The sequence below is a fragment of the Phaethon lepturus genome, unplaced genomic scaffold (assembly GCF_000687285.1).
Source record: "Phaethon lepturus isolate BGI_N335 unplaced genomic scaffold, ASM68728v1 scaffold20223, whole genome shotgun sequence".
NCBI lineage: Eukaryota > Metazoa > Chordata > Aves > Phaethontiformes > Phaethontidae > Phaethon > Phaethon lepturus.
The window spans coordinates 1,141-23,266 of NW_010530018.1; the positions used below are offsets into that span (position 1 = coordinate 1,141).

Below are 22,126 nucleotides of genomic sequence, written 5' to 3' on the forward strand. Positions count from 1 at the left end.
CTATTGCATTGCTCAACAAATGATAAAAATTAGTCCTGCAGAACACAAACTGATCTGCTTTACGTGGTTGATCCAAATCCTATTTGAGTCAGTTTTTCCATCTGTAGTTAGTTTAATTTTGCTATATAAAGGAAAGTATATGCTTGAGGGCACTGGAAAGAGTAACAAAGGAAAGGGCCCACCTGCATCTAGAAGCCCTGTAAGAGCAAGAAAAAAGCTAACTAGGCTCTCCTAGTTCAAACAACAGCTTCAGAAACCTTTGTCTCCTATTCAGATCACTTCTCAGATGTAAAATCCAAGTGCGTATTTCTGTACAAACTATGTAGGTCCTCAGTTATGTGCAGTAAATAGATAAAACATGGACAGATAGACAACTGATTTTAGTCATTTAGTCTGAAAATTTGCTATAGAGACGGGTACTGGCAATTAAAAGTAAGAGAAGAAAAATAAGGCTGAGGAATGGAAAAAAAAAATCCACCAAAAAACAACACCAATAACAAAAAAAAAAAAACCACCCTGACAGATTTAGCAACCTGAGGGTCATGTGAACGCATGACAGGGGTGTTGTAGGAAAGGTGCTGAGCATACCTACCAAGCTAGTTTTGAAGCAGCTAGGGTTGGACATGTAACAAACATTTAAGCTTGTTTGCACAGCTGAAATTGGTTTTATGGATATTTCCCAGTGTTAGCAATAAACACTTTTTACACCTATGTAGTGTTTAGCCACAAATACAGACATGGACCAAAAAAGGTCACTCTTCAATTGTAAGGTGACTGGCATATCCTCAACATGAATTATCACAGAGTTCTTTTTGAAGGCACACCAGGCAGGTAATATGCCTAGGAGCCATTAAAAGCAAAAAAAATAAAAAAAAGAGAGAGAGAAGGGTGTCTACATATAAATAAATTTTAAATCCTCACTTTAAATGCTGTTGCAGACAGAACAGACGGATGTTACTAATGGCTGAATGGGTATTAAACCCTCAATTTTTAACAAGTGTAACTAGTAAAATCATCTGAGTCACCTAAAAGCCTGTGCTTTCTGATCCTTGTATCTGACAATACGAAACACAGGAGTTTACAATTTTTAAGAAGTCTAAACATGGTTATACAATTTCTGAAGAACTTTTTAGCCCAATAGAATCTAGAACAAGTGAAATGAAGGCAGTTGAAAAGACTTTAAGACAAGAAACATGAAGAGCAGTTAAGCAGAGCTGTGCTGTTTCAAGGATACTGTAGAGAGACGCAGCTAGTAAATATCCATAGTTATTTCCACTAAAAGAAAGAGGTATCCATCATAAAAACTAAGCCTAAAGATTGCTTAAAAAACATGCCAGTGACCAGGGATAAAAATACCTGTCAATATCTTCTATTTTCTGCATATTAAACAGCAATGATGGTACTATCTTGTCCATGTGCTGAGGTTCCCATATAGTTGCTCGAAGTTCATCATTAACTGTTTTTCGAACCACTCCCTGAATGCCTCTGATTCCAGCAATTCGGATCCTAAGGAAGGAAAAAAGGAATTACTAAAAAGGAGAAACACAGCACCTCCCAGTATGGCTGTTTACCTATTAGGCAGTAGTAATTATGTAATGTGGAATTCCATTAGATTCTTAAAAGCGGTAATGTGGAAATTTGGCCAATTCATTAGGGTTGCTTCTATTGCCTTTAAATGCCTTTGTAGCTCATAAGCAAGCTGACAAAACAAACAACTGAGCAGAAGATGATCTGTAAGGATAATGCTGACACTGATCAATGAATACTCAAACTGTGTATATCACATCGAAAAGAAAGTCACATGGGTAACTCTACAAACCACCCATCAGTTGGACCTGTGCATAATCTCAACCTATTCCAGTGTTGAAGAAAAATGTTGTGAAATTATCACAGCAAAGCTGAAGCAATAGCTACCAGAGACATGTGGTCATGTCCTTAAAAGTTGCAATTAAAGCTGTGGACTGATTGTAACAAAAATTTAAAGATTTGTGCAAGATTCACAAGATGGAAAGCAAAGGATAATTCTGTCAACTTAAGCCTGATGCACAAAAGGAACCACCACTTTACCCTAAAACCGTTTGAACCAAATTAAGTGAGAACCAATCAACAACAACAATAAAACAATAAAAAGGAAAAATTAATATAATTTCTAAAAAAGACTTCATCTAACTGTTAGCTATTTTGTTTTGTTGAACAAACATAGTTTGCAGGAGAATCTGTACAATTAAATGTATGGCAAAATATTCTGTTTTGAAGCAGTAATAGCAAATCAGTCATTATAATAAATGGTAGGAATAAATTTTATTCCTAGCAATAAAATTTAGGTAGGAAAACAAGTAGAAGAAAGGGTGACACAGCGATCAAGTGAAATAAACACAAGCTTTACTAAAACATGAACTTATTTCTATTACAATCCATCCCTCATTTTAAAAATCTTAATTTCAGTATGGACAACACATAATTAGCCTTTGTTCAGTCAAATTAGCTGCATTAAAACATCTGCTAAATGAATTACAGAGCTAACTGAACTCTGTAATTCATTTTTTTGTTTAGATTTCTATTTGTAAATACTTCAATCCGTAGTGCCCTGTTTCTCAGATAGTTTTGAACAAAGCTATGTGCATTGAATATGGATCCGACACCATTCTGGACCTTTCAAGACAGTTTTAATAGGGTTACATACAAAACAGGGAAGAAGAGGGATGCACAAACAGCTAGAAAAGCACTTGCTATTGCCGTACTACAACTGTAGTGGAGTATCCAATATTAAGTTTCCAATATTAAGGATACAAGATTGACATTTAAGACACAGAGCTTCCAAAATTCCATCACTGAAACTTTTTTTTCCTTTTTTGCTTTCTAATTACTAGTTCATAAGTTAACGAAGTTTTGCTGATACTGTGGCTTTAGATATATTAAATACAAGCACTAACCTCCCCTGCTGAAAGGGAGCTCTCACCAGGTGAGATTCAGTTTCAGACTCAGAAGCCTACATAACTTGTCTATGTGTGTAGATGATGTTCAAGCTCCCATTCAAGACAGTCAGTTCAGTGGAACCTCATGCTATGCAGATGACATGCAGTGACCCCGCATGTCTGGTTTAGGATGAGCTGAATTACTCCCTAGCCCCTATCAACACTATTGCCTACTTGTGATATCTATGTTTAGAATACTAATCTGTAGTCATACCTCATCTGTTTTCTTGAATTACCTCTGTACCTACAGCAAATCTGGTATGCCAACTCCAAGAATGATTGCTGTTCATAAAGATCTCTTTCAAAAGACATACATTCAAACAGTCTAGGATGATGTGGATAAAGTCATATTGCTATACATTTGGTTAACCTGAGTTAAAAAATTGATCCTCATGGGGAAAAAAGGGCACACTTTTGTATATTGGAGTGCCACTAGCACTGATCTCATGTTCTTACTATTGTACAGGACGTTGATAAATGAGGGTGAACTACTGAGGAGGGTGCAGCATCAAACTTCACCACGTACAGGAAAGGGTTCATTCCTCTAAAGAAGGCTCAGATACGTATTAAATCAGAGATTACATTTAAATCAAGGTCATGTACAGTCTTATGTCACTAGGATGAAATTCTTCCCTGTCTAAGGGTACATCAACATTGGAAACTGAAGCACAGATAACAGTGAGGGCTGACAATTTGAAGAGCAAATGATTAGCACAGTTCTGTTACTTCTACAGCAATCACATCTTTGAGGTATTTTACTTTGGGGTATCCTTATGAGTAGTAGATCATACTTGATAGATGAATCAGGGATGTACCAAACTCTTAATTCATTCCATGTTCTAGTTCATTACTAGTATTACTTCTCATCTGCAAGGGGCAATGAAGTCAAAAGTAGTACTAAAAATCCTGACCCGAGCTTCATATCCTAACCTCTTATGAAATGTTTTATGGTAAATAGTTTAACATTTCTGGTTTAGTTTCACTAAGCCTAAAAAGGCAAAATCTCAAGATGCTCATTGAAACATTTATGAATACTATTTGTACCTGACAGAAGCCTAAGTTATGAGGTAGTTGCATGGTACACTGGCTTCACGAGTGACACCTGCTTAAGAAGTTTCCATCCCCTTTGCCCTTTGGTCCCCAAGTACAATTCAGTTCGTCCCCAAACAATTCATGGGTTCATCCTGTAAAACCATTCACTGGAATAATCTTCCTGAAGGGAAAGGGGGTGGGGGCAGGGGGAAAAGTACAGGTGAAGCAGGAAGATTTAATCCTAACCCTTTCAGAGACAAAGTTTACAGCAGAACCCTACACACAGCAGTAGGGCAAAAAATAAGATGGCAGCAAATTACAAAAAATGAGGAGTGAACCAGAAGACTAAGGAAGGAATTAATTTTTCTTTTTTTTTTTTTTCTCCTAAGAGATGTACACAGTATTCATCCTTTTTGAAAATACAGTTTACAGATTTTTGAAACTGCAAACTTTAAGAAAAATCCTTGTGCATTGCAGCTCAGCTAACATAACAGCAGTACACCCAAAGGGCTGAATAAATGTTCAGCACATGTGCATAGTTGGCTAAACAATTTAATACATGGAAATAGAAAAGATGTGTACAACAAAGATGCAAATAACAATCTGAAAAGCTTTACGTTTTCTAAAATGTTCTGGAATTAAATACTGATTAACAATTCATATAATGAACACATCGCTGGAGGGAGCTGAAGTAAAAAAAAAATTGTGGCACTTACATAATAATGTAAAAATTTGTAATACTAATTCATGAAGCATTTCAGTTTCACACATAGTATCATACTGCAGACATCTAAGAAAATTTAATTTTAATGAGTAATTCTCAAATAGCAGACTCAAAATATGCTTTTGCTATTCACATAAGTAGCCTCATTAATTTCTCAAATGAGTTATGCAACTCGCAGACATTTACAGTAATAAGTAGTGCCTTTCTGGAGAGAATCCACGCAATCTAGCAGGCATTACTCAGGTAAAATTCCACTTAAATATTCCAGGAGTTTTAGCTACCTAAGATTTGCAATATTCAGTGCTATTTAAAAAGTCAGACTTTCACTTTCTTCCTATGGAATGAACTATTCCACTAAATACCGTAATAAAAACTGTATTACAGACTATATATTATTTATAATATATATATAGACATGGTAGGACAGTTTTCTGTAATACATACAGAATGGCACTTACTCTGTTTGTATTTCTGGATCGTGGTCACATGAATGACACATGGCACTGAATCGAGACACAAAGAAGTCGTAGCGTCTGTGATATGAAGGTGTGTCTTCCTCAATGTTGGCAAATTTGACAAACTGGAAATGAAATACATTTAAAAAGCTTTTGATACCAATTTCCCAAAAGAGAATAATGAATACAGGGCTTCATTTGAGAAGTAACGTAAAACATTGCATTAGGAAAGAATTCAGATTTGGCAATACTTAAATATTTAACTTCAGAGAAGAATAAGTTAAATTGGAGAGTTTCCTTTTTAAAGTCTTTCCACTAAAACTTCATTTAGATCTTTATGAAAGGGTGCAACTGCATGGAATACAACATATTATGCAATATGGCAACATCTAACACTTGAATAGTGTCATCACTTCATAGAATCATAGAATCTTTTAGGTTGGAAAAGAGCTTTAAGATCATCTAGTCCAGCTGTAAACCTAACACTGTCAAGTCCACCACTAAATCATGTCCCTAAGCGCCGTATTTACACGTCTTTTCAATACCTCCAGGGATGGTGACTCAACCACTTCCCTGGACAGCCTGTTCCAATGCTTGACACCCCTTTCAGTGAAGAAATTTTTCCTTATATCCAATCTATGATGCAACTTCAAGCCATTTCCTCTCGTCTCATTGCTTGTTACTTTAGAAAAGCCACCAACACCCACCTCGCTACAACATACTTTCAGGTAGTTGTCCAAGCAATCACATGGTACGCTGTCACTGGCAGGTTAACTAGCAACATCCTGAATTACAAAATTCAAAGGAAATAAACTTGAGGCATCCTGTCAATTCTGTCTATCTTTACAAAAGGGAAAAAGGAGGAGTCAGGGAATTTAACCCAGGCAACTTTAATCCCATTCACAGAAAGATACTCTGAAAGAAAAAAAATCCAATTTGCAAACATCTACAAAGTGATGAAGAAGTAAGTCAGTCAACATGGATATGTCAAGAACAAATCACATCAACCCAGCCTAAATTATTCCTATGACAGGGAAATAGATTTTGTGAATCCAGATGAAGCAGCATCTGTCACATCTTAACTTCAGTGATGCTGGTGTCAAAAAAAATACACAGAATTCTCAAAGAGAAGCTAGAGAAACACTGTCAAAAGAACATTCCCTGTAAGATAGATGCAAAAGGCTTTGGGAAAAAATACAGAAACACTTGTAAATCATCAAACTACAATAATGCATTGAGTGAATTCCTGAAGAGGCCTGTCTGGAATAGAGTAGTATTTGAGTTTCACTAGAGACTTAGATGACAGAGTGAGTTCATCAGATTTGCAAAGAACACTAAGCTGGCCAGAGCTGTAGGCACACTTGATGCCTAGTTCTTGACAAACTGGAAATAGGACCTGAAAAATCAAGGAAGCAATTTTACCATTTTAAGACAGCTAGAGAAACATGAGCAAGACACAGCTGAATGCAGAAAAGAAACTTAAGATCTGTAATAAGCTGCACATTTGACAAAAGTCAATACTGTTATACTGGCATGAAAAAGAAAACAATATATTGTGATACATCCATATTACCCATGACACCTATGAAGAAATTTTTGCCATCTAATTGGCATTAACAAGCCCTGAGATGAAGTACTGCAACCAGCTGAAGCATCATAGCTGAAGATGGTGATTAACTGATACAGTCCTTCAATTAGTCAAGGGATGAACAAAGCTTTAGAAAAACACCTGTTAAAAATGACTGAAAGACATTAGATTACCTAGTCTAGATACTAGTCTTATAATGTACAGAAAACAGCAATAAAATGAAAAGAAAGAAATGATTTTCTTTGTCCAATGGTAAAAGGAAAAGCAATAATGGGCTTACACTGAAGCACAGGCTACCTAAGTTAGACGTTAAAAAAAGGTCCTTTCTAAAGCCAGCAGACTGCCTAAAGACATTTTGGATTCTCCATCACTGACAGTTTTAAGAACAGACTGGAGAGGGAAGAGAAAAGGGAAAGAAAAGGTTGTCAGGAGAGGTTTAATGTAGTGCTGGTTCTGCCCTGAAGCAGAAAGATGTCCCATTAAGATCCCTCCACCTTTTCCCATGCCAGTATTCTTCGTACAAATTGCTAAGCACAGGCCGAGCCATTTCTTGTATGCCTACCCAAGATGCAGCACCCGCTTTTATCAGCACATTACCTACATACACCTAGACAAGCCCAAAGCACTTTAGCATCATCTACAGCGTAAAGATTTGTGGAGGTTTTGAGGTAGTTTTCAAGCTGAAAGTAAAAGCTGTCTATTTCAGAAAAAAAAAACAAAAAACCACAACCGTTTTTTCTTCTTTGTTTTTAGTCTTTTTTCTGTTTTATCTAAAACACTTACCTCTTTCAACTGCACTACCAGTTCACTCACCAAAAGCTACAGGTGCAGCTGAAAATGATACAGTTTGTAAAACTATATCCCAGCCATTACTGAAAACAGAGCAAAATTGTATAATACTAGTTCATTTTACATGTCCTTCTGTAGAGAGTATCCTATATAGTCAGGTAATAACAGAGTGACACACAGTCAAAAAACAATTTTGTACAGTGTACTGCCACAGTTCGAAAGAGAATCCACAAACAGCAACCATACTTTTTTTTCAATACAGTGAATTATAAAAATGATTATTTCCTTCCCAATAGACCCTGGAAAATGCTTTAAATGTCTTATGTCTCACTGGTTTGTTTCATGGAATTGTTAATTACAAAACAGAAATAGATTTTCTGAAGTTTTTTGAAGACAGGAACCTAATTAGTCCTTACAATTTAATAAAGAATAAAGTCCAGGGGAAAAAAAAAATCAGTACAATCTTAGTGTGATCTTAGTATTTTCCAGACATTCAAGTGTTCAAGTCTACAACTGACTGACCCAGCAAACTTCCATAAAAGCATGTAAAAGAATGGAAGCAAAAAGTTTAAAGAACACAAAACACTATGGGAGTGGCCATGAGAATATTAACTCACCTAGCATTTAATATTAGTGTATTAATATTATTTAAAATACAAAATGATTTTATTGAGAGGATCTTCCAACATGAAAACTTAATAAAACTCTAATAGCTGTTTCGCTAGAAGAAAGATTTATTGTACCAAGAAATTGCTCTATAAGAATAAATGACGAATTTAGGCTGAGAAAGTATCAGGGGCTCGTTCTCTCACTCTGGACATTTCTCTTACATCATGATGTAGCTTTGCGCAGGGAAGCAAGTACCCAGAAGTTATACCTCTCAAAATGGCACGCACAGTAATATGTCCAGAAACGGTAAAATCTTTTTATTTCCTCATGTGTGTAACAAAACAATTTCCCCCACTGAACATAAAGCATTTCTGAAGCATATTCCAGCATTAGCATTCAGATGACTGAACATTTAGGCCACAGGAAAGGTAACTATGATAACACTGTTTTGAGTTGCACTGTCATTCAGTAAAGTATACAATTCCATTTCATTATAGAAATTGTAAGTTTTTACAGTACACTTATACTTTCTCCTTGCTTAGCAGTGATCTTAAGCTGTTATTCTTGTTAAGTAAAGAATAGTTTACTCCTAAGCACCTAAGATATTTTCAAGCATACTTCAAATATAAAAATTATTCAACCTAAAATAGGACAAAACTCTTACGAAAGTCCAAGCACTTGCCTGAGATATAGTTACAAAGCTTTTACAGATGTAAACATGTCATTCAGTCATAGTAAATGCTTGCAGTCACCCACTGGTAATATATGGAAGTTTCACCAGTACAAGCATCTTCTATATTTGTACAATATAGAGGGTACAAAAAGGAACTTATGGTGGCAATACCTTATTTCCATTGATTTTGAAACCAATAAAATTGAATCAGTATAAAAACACACAATTCTATCACAAAATAAAGAAGGAACATAATACCTATTCAGAAGATGTTTGTTCCAGATTGAGTCAAGAAAGTTGGATCCTATTACCAGGGAGAGAGAGACCGTGCGAGTCCTCTAAGTAAATCATGCAAGTTCTCAACTTAAATTCCTAAGGACATAATTTCACACACATATATTTATACTGTCTTGTCACATCCTAACCTTTAATTCACCCTAGATTTCTTTAAAGGTCAGGTTTGTGCAGCAACTCAAGAACAGACAAGCAGCATGCATCGCATTTAAATTGAAGTTATGTTATTTAAAGTATCACCTTGTAAAAAGTGTAGGCTGGATCTGAGCAGTATTTTTTTTTTTAATATTTGAGCTCCGCAGCCTGTCTCCTACAGCCTGCAATTTCCTCATGTTTCACATGGGGGAGAAGGGTTGCCGATGCTGATAGTTAACATCTTTTATAGACAAAGCTACTATATTTCATTGTTAGGAAACTATCAGATACATAGGAAGACATGGTATCTTATAAACATAAGACTTTCATAAACTACACAATACAGTGTTAATGAGAAGCGTGTGAATGTATGTATGTACTTCACCAAACAAATGCAGAAAGGACAAATACTTCAACTTTCCTAAATAGAAAAGTTTCAAACACATTTCATATATTAACTTCACACATAGTATTAAAATGATCACAATAAATAATAACAAGATAAGTTTCCAGCAATAGAAAGTGGTGATTCAGATTAGTTATTAATAGTTAAGGTCACCTGACACTATGCAGGTTGGCTTACTGGGCCACATTAGCGTGGCTACAAAACTGCAGGACCAGAGAGCGCGAGCATGAGGTGGGGGAAGCAATATTTAACCGTGAATAACCCCAAAAGTTCTGCCTAAAGCGACTTATCCAGCATCGCTCAAATTCTAGTAGACGCAGACATAGAATTTAGAAGGTAATAATCTATAGGATGAGAAACAGTGCTTTATGTAGTTCTGTCTCTCTGTACCTTTAACTCCTATAAAAAAAGACAGAGCAGGGATCCTAGAGATGAGATACTTCTTTGAATATTAAATCACTACTAGCACATAGTTCTGTATTGGTACATGGAATAAAAGAAGCATCTTTTAACAAAGTTAAATTTCCATCACATACTTCCAGATAAGCATGCTGCAGACAAGCAAGACAAACAAGTACTCTACCTGACATACTTTAATTTCAGAGTCTTGACATTTTATACTATTTTTACATATACATACACTTAAATTCTGCCAAAACCAACTGCTTTTATAAGCCAACACCAACAGATACAAAAATCTTCTTGTTATATCAGGCACAAACGATGACAACTAGCAATAGCAGTCACCTTCTCATGCCCAGGAAGCCCAACACTGTCACTGATAGTATCGTTATTTCACTGCTCCTAAGAAGAAATTGCCTTTCTAAAATGAAGCACCCTATCAACTAAAGAAAGCATGTGTGGTAAATAATGTCAAATGTAGTAGTACTGGGTTCTACATGTATCTGCTATTTTTCAGATGAAAAAACAATGTTTTACTATCAAAATACAAAGAATAATTCATCCCATCAAATTAGCTTAAAATGTGTTGTATTCAACTGAGTTTTATCAACATAGTTTAAGATGGATGTTTTACTAAATTACACACCCCGTTGGTTTTGACCAGCTACTCACTAAAGGAATTTTCTGGACCCTCTCTAATAAAAATTGTCAGGAAATTAAAAAAAAATTTTTAAATGATCTCTTGTCCCAAAAAATTTTGACCGCAAAGATTTTAAAGCTGTTCACCCCTAGATAGACAGAACGAGTAATCCTAGTAATATAAACACTGTGGGTCTAAGCAATACATTTAATTATTTGTACATGAAGGACAGAGATGTTTTAAATGATACTCGGTTACTGACACGCTGCAAAATGGTTTGAGAAAGAAATGTAGTATTGCTGTAAGTTTCTAAGTAAAAGCTTATCGCAGTCAGCCTCCAGATTCTGTAGTACTTAAGCCAAAGTAATCTCACTTTTCCCCACCACATTTTTTCAGTTTCTTCACCAGCATATGCTATCCTAGCACGTGGTTAATAAAAATATCTTCTTCCATGATAGAAAAAGACATTTTGAACTTCATAGACACTGCCAATTTGAAATCTGTTCTTAAAAAAAATTCAACATATCCCTATCGAACCTCACCTGTTTTCAAATATCTGCCCATATAAGTAGATTTACAGTTATATTATAAAAAAAAAAATCATTGCTGCTGTAGAAAATAAGCTAACATAATTTACAAGTGCAACATATAAAAAGTTATAGGAATTAATTATATGTAATCTGAAGATCAGGCATAAAAGTACATAAATGAAAACCAAACAATTGTTCTTCTAAAACAGTAAACTTCAGGTTTGCTTTTTAGAAGTAAATCAACTTAAAAAATGAAATCTAACTTCAAAAAATAATGTAAGAAGTTAAACAGCTGAATGAAACTTCTCATTTTTTTTCTAAGATAGAGCATCCAAAATTGGGTTTTTGGAAGTCAGGGAACAAATCTTAGAAGACAGTGGGAGCTTCCAGATGTTTCCAGGACTTTAAACTACTCAGAGTCATTCAGTACGCAGATTTGTTCCATTTCAAACCCTGACTTCTAAGCAATCACAAGAGTCCCCACAGCTGAAGCAAAATCTGCTTGTAAGGCTAGGAAAAAACTACAATTCAAGACAGACAGTTGAATCTTACCTGAAAGACATCATTGCCTTTGTATCCCAGGGAAGCTTTTAAAGTCAGCTTTGTGATGGAAAATAATCAAGATCTACTTATAGCCACAATCATACTCCGTATCTTTTTAAGTGTAAGCAGACTATACATTTGTATTGGCCTGAAGTTGAGTTTAACCTAAAAATATTATGGAACCTTTTCCAAAGTTTGCCTGACTTTTCACCAGTTTAAAGACATTTACTTCATATGCAATTTATTCTTCTCTTCCAGAGAATACCAGTTTCCACTCCAAAGTGGTACATTAGAATAACTAAAGCACATGAAAAATTATTCAGTCACTCTACCATCTCTACTATTTTTGGTGGGGGTTTTTTGTTTATTTATTTATTTGCTTTGGGAGGATAGCAAAAACTAAAAAAGGCTAAACGTAATGGTAAACTTTCTCCATGTCTGACAAAATTTATTTAAGAACACAGTAGGTCAGTGACCTTGATAACAGACAAGCTGCCAGTGCCAATACATTTTGACCCTCTTGAGTCAACACAAGATGACTCTATCTATAATTTTCTCTCCACTGCCTTTAGAAGGCACCTAGGGAAATTAACATAATTAGGCTAATATTAGCCTTTGGAATACTGTTGAAGAGCCATATAGATTCCCTCTACTTGCAGAATTTGACATCTTATTTAGGAAAATGTAATTTTTTTTTTTTTTTACTGAATTTTACAACAGACAAACACAAATTATCTCCTAATTTAGGAAGTCCATTAATCTGCTTTGCTCATAAAAGACTTCATTAGGAACTAACAGGGATATCAAACGGATTACCATAAGGTGGAGTTCTCTTCAGTAACATTCATTTGGAAGTGACGTGTGTCTTGTAAAAATCAATGTGGAAGGTGGCAGTAACTGTTTGCCACCAAGGATTTTAAACAACTGGAAAGCAATGTACATCTTGCCATCTGGCATCCCAGGAAATGAGTTCCAAAGCTATTTCCCCAAGAGGTCTTGCCCAGGCATTATCAGACAAACAAATCAAAAGAAGCTGGTAGTCCGGATCAAAGATATTTAAATAAATAAATAAATAAATAAATAAATAAATAAATAATCACCCTCAGTAAAGCCACCGTTAGTTTGGGGCATGAGGGGACACTCCTCCCCTAAAACAGAGCAAGAACTCTGCATTCCACCATAATAAGAAATTCTACTCCAGAGTAGCATCACTCTACTACACCCTCCTGTTTCCCTGAACTACAACTCCATTTAATTCCATCAACTGGGAATCATGCCCAAAGGAAAGCTCAGAAGTTTTACAGAATCAACAAAGAACCTCCACACTGCTAACAATGGCAATGTACATGAAATGCAAGCGTTACTTTACTCATGTAAAAGCGGTTACTCTAAGTGAAAATAGTATACATCACAATCCTGCAATGAGATCCCTATTGTACTATCTGGGAAATACAATGGCTGGAAGGGAAGTACAACAGAACCATAACACTGATTGCACCCATCCCTATTTGGAATTGGGTCTCCAAATCTTCATTTTGACACATTCAGTTATGCCCTTCAAGCCTGGATCTGAATCCTGAAAAACTTAAGCTAGTAAGATGGTGAGGTTGGAATACAGAAGGCGTTTGCCTCCTGGCTACTTTTCAGCTAACAGGAATCCTTCTGTGTAGGGTCAGTGCTGTGGAGAAGGATGTTATTTCCTCCTTCTCACACCATCACTCTCATTGCTGGAGAGCAAGAAAACACTGTCTTACATATACAATGACTCCAGGAGGTCTGTTTAAAGATTCAAATCTGAACTCACAGAACGGCTGTCTTGTTCCTTCCAAAAGAAGTTATTTCTGCAGAGGATAAGCCCAGACATCAAAAGAAATTTAGACTGAAACGAAACAGGTTTTCTGCCTCCAGCTGGTATCTGCTCTGTGTTTAGGCCCTGCCACATACAGAATTTCTCAATTCATGTTAACTGGCAGATATTTTGTGACTTCTGAAACTACTTTCTCATAGCAAATAAGCAGAGATTAATGCTGATTTGATTTAGTATCTTTACTCACAGAATTAGTTCCAAGAACTTGCAGCTTTGGTTCACCTGATTCCAGAAGCTTGGCCACCATGTGAAGGAAACTTTCCACAAATGGTTTAATGCTTTGAGAATGGCAAGCCATTAGAAGTTGATCCAATGCCTCCATGGCAATTAAAACATACCTGAAAATTAATTAGAGAGACTCACATAAAGATGTGCTACATTTATCATTACCTGAATTAGTTCAATTTAGGTCCTTATTAATACAAAAATTAGAAAAGAAAGAACGGAAGGCATATATTTCCCATTGTCTGAAAATGGAAGTTACTGGTATTTCCTACATTCTTTTTTTGGGGGTGGGGTGGGCAGGGAGGGTGGCAAAGGGGCAATTGGGTGTTTTTAGAAGGAATGTCATAATACTTGGTAACAGAGTAAATATAGTTCAGGTTTCTTTCCTAACACATTTTATTTTCAATTATAAATCCCAGCTTTCTAGTCTACACATCCTCTGTCTATCCAAATCCCAGTATGGAAAGCCAGCAACTTATCCATGCTCCTGCACAGACACACACTAAGTAAGTGAAAAAGAGTAAAGAAAAGCAGTGAACAAAATTAATTACCCTAAAGAATGGCTATTTAGCCATTTTTTTAAGTTATAAAAATGGCTTTTGATATCATGAAGGCCAAAAATGATGGTCTTGAGATGGGTGTTGCCTTTTTTTCCCAACTCCTGCCACTTCTTAGGCTCAGTATTTTCATACTCCATTTCCACATTCTTTAAAATCTTCTCCTTCTTTGGACTCCATGTTCTTTGAAATTCCTAGCTCAAACAGAACTTAGAATATGACAGAGTTTTAAAGTTCCCATTTAAATACAATTTAGCCAAAAGGGCTGAAAAGAAAGATATCTCCACTTCCCAATACCCTGAATGACATTCAAGGGTGTATTGGGTTTACATGGCAAGGTTTTCGCAGCACGGGGGCCGCAGGGGTGGCTTCTGTGAGGAGACAATAGCAGCTGCCCCCATGTCAGAGCTTGCTCCAGCCAGCTCCAAGACGGACCCACCACTTCCCAAAGCTGAGCCCCTTATCAACACTGGTAGCACCCATGGAGGACTACAGGGCAGCAGATATCCACAGTGCAGACCACAGAGGGCCCACACTGGAGCAGGTGGATATGCCCTTAAGGAAGCTGCAGCCCATGGAAAGGCCTCACTGGAGCAGGCTCCTGCCAGGAGCCGCGGTCCTGTGGAGAGGAGCCCACGCAGGCGCAGCTTTTCTGGCAAGACCTGTGAAAGGTACCTATGGGGTACCCACACTGGAGCAGTCTGTTCCTGAAGGACTGCACCCCATGGAAAGGACCCATGCTGGTGCAGCTCTGGAAGGACTGTCTCCCATGGGAGGGACCCAGCACTGGAGCAAAGGAAGAGCACAAGGAGGAAGCAGCGCCAGAGCCAAGATGTTATGAGCTGACCACAACCCCCATTTCCATCCTCATGCACTGCTCGTGGGGGAGGAGGTAGAGGAGTCAGGAGTGAAGTTAAGCCTCGGAAGAAGTGGGGTTGAAGGGAAGGTGGTTTTATCTTTGTTTTTATTTCTTACTACCCTATGCTGTTATCAACTGGCAATAAATTAAATTCAGCTTCCCCAAGTCGAGTCTTTTTTGCCCATGATGGTAATTGCTGCGTGATCTCCTTGTCCTTATCTCAACCCATGCGCTTTTCATCTTATTTTCTCCCCTGTCAGGCTGAGGAGGAGTGAGAGAGTGGCTGGGTGGGCACCTGCAGCCAGACAAGGTTAACTCACTACAAAGAGACTTGGGTCTGTTTTGCTTCCTAAACTTGATCAGAACGAACATGATGAAATGCAGCTACAGTTAGCATCTAGCTTTAACGTTATGACTTATTTCCTTACCCATAGCGATGTCTGACAACATCTCTGCTCAGTCTCTCTGCTAGATAAGCACCAATTCGATCCAGCTTTTCTGGTGCAGAAACTGCATAGAAAGTCAGCTTCTCCATATCAGCTTTAACAAGACCATCCTAAAAAAAGATATACAGAATATAAAATACAAAAGTTCACAGAAAGTGTAAATTTTTTTAATTGTTTTTCCTTCTGTCTACTCAACATTTAAAGATCTGAGCCATACAGATGGGAATAAGCTATGGAAAAAAAGCAACTTTTGAGCAAAATTGTGAATAGCTTGCCTGCAAAAGTCAGCAACATAAAAAATTAAGGAAAATATTTTTTTAAAGAAATGAAGCAACTATCTTCCCTCATCTTTTTTTATGGGGAACAGGTATTCCAAAAGATGGTATTTCGTGAGATCTGTCATCAGTTCTAAGACACGCTTTTTCCCTACTGGTACAATATAATTTCTTTCTTTTCCCACTCCCCCCAAAAAAGTATATTTGATGCATAATTTTGATGCTATATAGAAAAAAAGACTGTAGTTTATACTTTTATTTCTTCAGTGTCACATCTTGGACAAGGCTAACATATAGGGACCCTGAAGATGCATTGTTAGAACAAGACCAAAAATTAACATAGTAGTTCCAACGTGAATTGTGATATGGATCTCCTCAGGTGAGGTTATAACTGTAACTATCAGGTAAAAAGAATAAAGCTTTTTGTCCTTTATTTTTTTCCTAGAAGTTCACAAAAACATTACCTTTTTCAAATAAATTACTTTAAATCTTTTAACACACTCATCATTAATTTATGCATTTTATCAAGCAAGTTTTCTCATATTTTAGAAAAGGTCTGTAACTCAGTGAAACATCATGGACTTGCTTGTGTGTTGCACTGAGCCAATGAATATTAACAAAAGCAGAGACTAAGGAGTGCCACCTCAGAGCTACAGAGCGAGATTAAAGCTGTAAGACTACAACTGTAGCAATTCCAGGTGTTTCCACATCTGTATCAAACCATTAGATTAAAACAAATAAATCTACAAAACCATATTGTTCCATGCTTTCAACATACTGTATACATAAGAATCATTTTCTTTGAAGCCAGTAACATACGCTTATATAGTAACTAGCACTCAGTAACAATATACGTTAAAGAAAAGCCCACGTACTTTATAAATGTTATACAAATGCTGACTATTCTGCTTACTTCTACTACAATAAAAGATTATAAAATCTGGTAACACATTTAAAAAAAATACAGCAGCAGAAATACAAGCTCTCAATTAGTCTGAAACATCACATGATTATGTACAGATATAGGCATTACTGAATGATAACATAGAAGTTACTTATTTTCACAGAGAGTAAAACCTGGGCTGTAATATAGCTCCAAGATTGTTCAAGTGAAATGAAAATGCTGTATACAAATAACTGGAGAAATTAAAAACAACAAAAATAAAACACCTCTTTGGATCACAACAGTCTACCAGAGCTATAAAAACTTACACAGTCAGTATGTCAAGAGTTAGAAAATTAAAATCTTGTACAAAACCAGAAAATGTTCACACCTGCAAACACAGCAAAACAAGTGTTTGTGGTTCAAAGCAGTTTAGTGCTACCTCTGCTGCAGAACAGTCTGTTAAATTAAATCTCTGTTTCTCTAAACGTAACATACTAATTTTACTCTTCAATATGCACAGCCCTGCCTTGAAAAGGGAATTAGACAAGATGATCTGTAGAGATCCCTTTGCAGCTAAATTATTATGCTAAACTCTATTAAAGCTATGAAGCGTTAAAGCAGAATTTACAGTAAAATGTGAAAATACACAAGAAAAAATAAAATTAAAAACCGCACATATTTTCAATTGTCAATCCCTTAAAATTTTAAAGTCATGACTCACTTTTGGATCTTCAGGAAATATGTTATCTACCAGACGCTTGTAGCGAGGTCGCAAAGCAGCACAGCAACAGCACACTCCTGCAGAGAGATTTACCCAACAGAATTTAGAATTGAGTTTTAGGAGCTCCAATATTTTCAATGTAAGTGAGTAGCTGACAGGCAAGGAGGAAAAAAACACAGTGGATTTAGCTGCTTATTACTATCAGCAATAAAGTAAAATTAAGGTAAGTAAAAATTAGAAGAAGTCAAATAAGCAAAACTACTATTATAATGTAATACTTAAGAAAATATACAAGCAGGTTGAGTATTAGAATGCACCTATCATCCAGACACACATTAAAACATAAAGAAAAATCAAGACATTCCAAAATTTAGTAGCATTTAAAACAAGGCTACTTAATTTGCGGTTTTATCTTCATTCTGAATGAACATTTCAAAACATAACCAAACATGCATTCCTCTACATAAAGTCAACTATGAAACCTTCTGTTTTACAGGCAACCATATAAAGCAATATAAAGCACAACACAGAGAACAAGCTCTCCCATCATTATCCCACTATTTTACTGGGCATCGGACAAAAGACAGTCACTTGAAGTGACAGAAGGTATTTTTCTGATCTCGTTTCTACTCTACTACTAGTACAGTACTCATATAAAGGTAATCAGAACAGTACATGTAACTTGCAATTTTATTAATTTAAAGAGAGTCATACTGCCTGCTCTAACAAGATAGAAACCTACAAAGCCTGGTTTGTTTTTTCTAGCATTCAGGACTACTAGAACTTTGGAATACCTCCAGTTTACCTGAAGTAAAAACACAGCACACAAAAAACTGAAAAAATATTTCTAGATCATAGAATCATTGAATAGTTTGGCTTGGAAGGGACCTTTAAAGGTCATCTATTTCAACAAACCCGCAGTAAGCATGGACATCTTCAACTTGATCAAGTTGCTCAAAGCCCCGTCCAACCTCACCTTGAATGCTTCCATTCAGAGAAATGCCCCAGGGATGGGGCATCTACCATCTCTCTGGGCAACCTGGGCCAGTGTTTCACCACCCTCATTGTGAAAAATTTCTTCCTTATATCTAGTCTAAATCTGCCCTCTTTCAGTTTAAAACCATGACCCCTTGTCCTATTGCAACAGGCCCTGCTAAAAAGTCTCTCCCCATCTTTCTGAGAAGACCCCTTTAAGTACTGGAAGGCTGCAATAAGGTCTCCCCAGAGCCTTCTCTTCTCCAGGCTGAACAACCCCAACTCTCTCAGCCTGCCCTCACAGCAGAGCTGTTCCACCTCTCTGAGCTTGTTGGTGGCCTCCTCTGGACCCATTCCAACAGGTCCATGTCTTTCCTGTGCTGAGGGCTCCAGAACTGGATGCAGGACTCCAGGTGGGGTCTCACCAGAGTAGAGTAGAGGGGTAGAATCCCCTCCCTCGCCCTGCTGGCCACGCTGCTTTGGATGCAGCCCAGGACACGGCTGGCCTTTTGGGCTGTGAGCACCCATTGCTGGCTCATGTCCAGCTTTTCATCCACCAGTACCCCCAAGTCCTTCTCGGCAGGGCTGCTCTCAGTCCCTTCATCCCTCAGCCTGTACTGAAGGTTGCCCTGACCCAGGAGCAGGACCCTGCACTTGGTCTTGTTGAACCTCATGAGGTTCACATGCGGCCCTTGCTCCTGCTTGTCCAGGTCCCTCTGGATGGCATGCCCTCCCTCAGGCATGTCAACCGCACCACTCAGCTTGGTGTCATCTGACACTTGCTGAGGGTGCACTCGATCCCACTGGCTATGTTATTGATGAAGATATTAAAGAGTACTGGTCCCAGTATGGACCCCACTCATCACCAATCTCTATCTGGACATTGAGCCGTAGACCACTACCCTCTGGATGTGACCGTCCAACAGTGCACTCATCAAATCCATCTCTCTCCTATTTAGAGAGAAGGATGTTGTGGGGGACCATGTCAAAGGCCTTACAGAATTCCAGATAGATGACATCCGTAGCTCTTCCCTTGTCCACTGATGTGGTCACACCATCACAGAAGGCCACTAGGTTGGTCTGGCAGGACTTGCCCTTGGTGAAGCCAAGATAAGATATCTGATATATATCTGTCCAGCTGTCTTATCAGTGAAGATTCATTCCCAAGGAATTTTAATATTTTGACAAACCATGTTTTAAATGTTTCAGTGGACATATGATCAGACTAACTCCCTGGTCTGGCCTTACATTAACATTAAAGCAGTTCTCCATCTGGCTCAACACTCTGTATTTGTGTCTTCCTACTTGATTTTCTACCTCATGGACCACTAATATTGGTCCAGAGTAAACAATATGATTTGATTACTACCAAGTATAACAGAATATTCTTATAATAACTGTAGTAAAATATTTTGCAACACCTAAAACGTAAGAAGAACAGAAAATATTTTAAAATATTGCATGTAAGACAGAGGGAGTTAAAAATACTTTCAGAGTTAGTTTCTCCCTCTTTCGGTGACAGGAGAAGAAAATCCTTACAAAGAACCACAATTTAAATCCTCAGACAGTGTTTTAGAACCATGGTAATAACATAAATTTAACATAAAACCTGGATACAGTTACTCCTTTGAGAAGGATAAAAAATATCAGATAACAGTACCAGCTCATTCAGACAGCCTTACCAGACGGTTTCAGTTAATGGAAACTCAGTAGTGTTCAAACACTGCTCTTCAAATTTATGGCACACAGTGAATTTTGACATTAAAAAAAGGCCTAACAATATATTACAGAAGACATATTACAGTATATTACAGAAGATTTGAAAATCTCTTCTCTAGATCCTGGATTTTCAGTAGTATATTTACATTGCTATATATTTAATTATATCACAGTTTACATGAGGGAAAAAAAAAACCTACCTCATCAAACAATTCTCTACCATCAAAATATAAGCTAAAACTGGTATGAATCTTAATGCCATTAAACGAGTTTTCTAAATTAAACAGAAAATTCAAGTATTAGAAAGCTAGAGTTAATCTATCAAAGCTTTCAGCCTCTAAAGATATTTTGAGTAATGAAATTTAAGCAGAACACTCTCAGAAAAAAAACTGACAGGCTTGCCAAAGAACACAGAAAAAAAGAAAACCAAAGCAAAAAGCAAAACAATTAACAGTCATGAGACACACTTTGTGGGAAAATTATTTATCATTGCTCCGTGTTTTGGTATAACCAGGGAAGATTAACAAAAACATAGGAATAGATGCAAGAAGATATGTATGAATGTAAAACAACACACTATAATCAAGACTTAACATATATTAAAAATAGATTGAACTTTTAAAAAAATCACACAAAATCTAGGAACATTTCACTATGTAGACGAGAAAAGATGAATGTTTTAAAAGATGGAGAGAAGCTGAGCAATTCAAAATTTATTCTCTAATTCTTCGATACAAATTCAGCCCAGATAAAAGTTCATCCAAATAAACAGATTAGTTTCACACAAATAAGCTGTTTTGTAGGTCTACAGAAACAGTCACTAAGCTCGGTAAAAAGAACCTGTTCCATTTTTATGCAGGTTTATCACCGAAAATTCCTATGACGATTCCTTTTCTATGTCAGGCAAAATTTGCATTTTAATGGTCTCCCTCTTGAAGACATCTTTATGTTATTTTATACAAGTAAATACGAAGGTTAAAGTGGTATCTACAGAGAAGTTCATACTGTTACACAATAGTCAACACAAAAGGTTTAAACAATACTTATTATGTACTTCTCCAGTAGTGGGATTTTCCAGGTTTAAACATGCATGTTCTCTTCTGCTAAAGGAATCTTGTAATCTGCATTTTACATGTTAAGACTGTACATACTTCTCAGCTGTACAGGTACTTCTTTTTACACACATTTATTCTACACAATAGCAGTAAGAAGAAACAGTCCACGTTATCAGAAAATGGTAATTTCACCTACCCAAACACATACATGGTCTTGGTTCAAAAGCAGAATTATAACCATAGGCTTTTTCTTGCTCAACAGTTGGAACTTGAACATACTGCCTCATCCTGGATACGACTTCACTCCACGAGTATTCTCTCCTGTATCAGAAATTTGCGCTCTCACACTAGCATAGAAGCAGTTACTTCACGCAAGGGCTCTGCACTACTGTAAGCTTATCTGATTAGCTCTGTGACATCTACGTAAAGCCACTAAACGCGTAAAAAACTTCAGTATCAAATTCTGTTAACAAGGCCAGGCACAAGAACAGAGAAAAGAATAAAAAATACATCATCAATGTGCGATTCACAGCTCATCAAATTAAACTGCACAGAGCCCGTTTCATTACTTCAACTTCCCCAGAACATGCAGTTCATTATTTCTGTGACTAGAAGCAAAAAATTAGTATAGTTTCTGACAAAACTGTGTTCAGTCAGCTGCTACATACCACTGTAGAGTGATAAGTATTTTAGCAAAACTTACTCACTTGATCCTGCTGACTAATGGCCAAAAAAAAAAAAATTTA

At 36.8% G+C, this 22,126-nt stretch overlaps 1 protein-coding gene across 1 annotated transcript in view; it reads right to left on the reverse strand.

The window, feature by feature from the left end:
- Positions 1-1,356: 1,356 nt before the first annotated feature.
- Positions 1,357-22,126, reverse strand: part of LOC104618517 (protein EFR3 homolog A-like) — a gene marked incomplete at its 3' end in the record, with an annotated part of 40,408 nt that continues 19,638 nt past the window's right edge. The window contains exons 4-8 of the mRNA XM_010284138.1: positions 17,632-17,708; positions 15,732-15,859; positions 13,850-14,000; positions 5,190-5,311; positions 1,357-1,506 (exon numbers count right to left, since the gene is read on the reverse strand). Coding sequence (XP_010282440.1) covers positions 1,357-1,506; positions 5,190-5,311; positions 13,850-14,000; positions 15,732-15,859; positions 17,632-17,708 — 628 coding nt within the window. The remainder of the gene's footprint in view (positions 1,507-5,189; positions 5,312-13,849; positions 14,001-15,731; positions 15,860-17,631; positions 17,709-22,126) is intronic.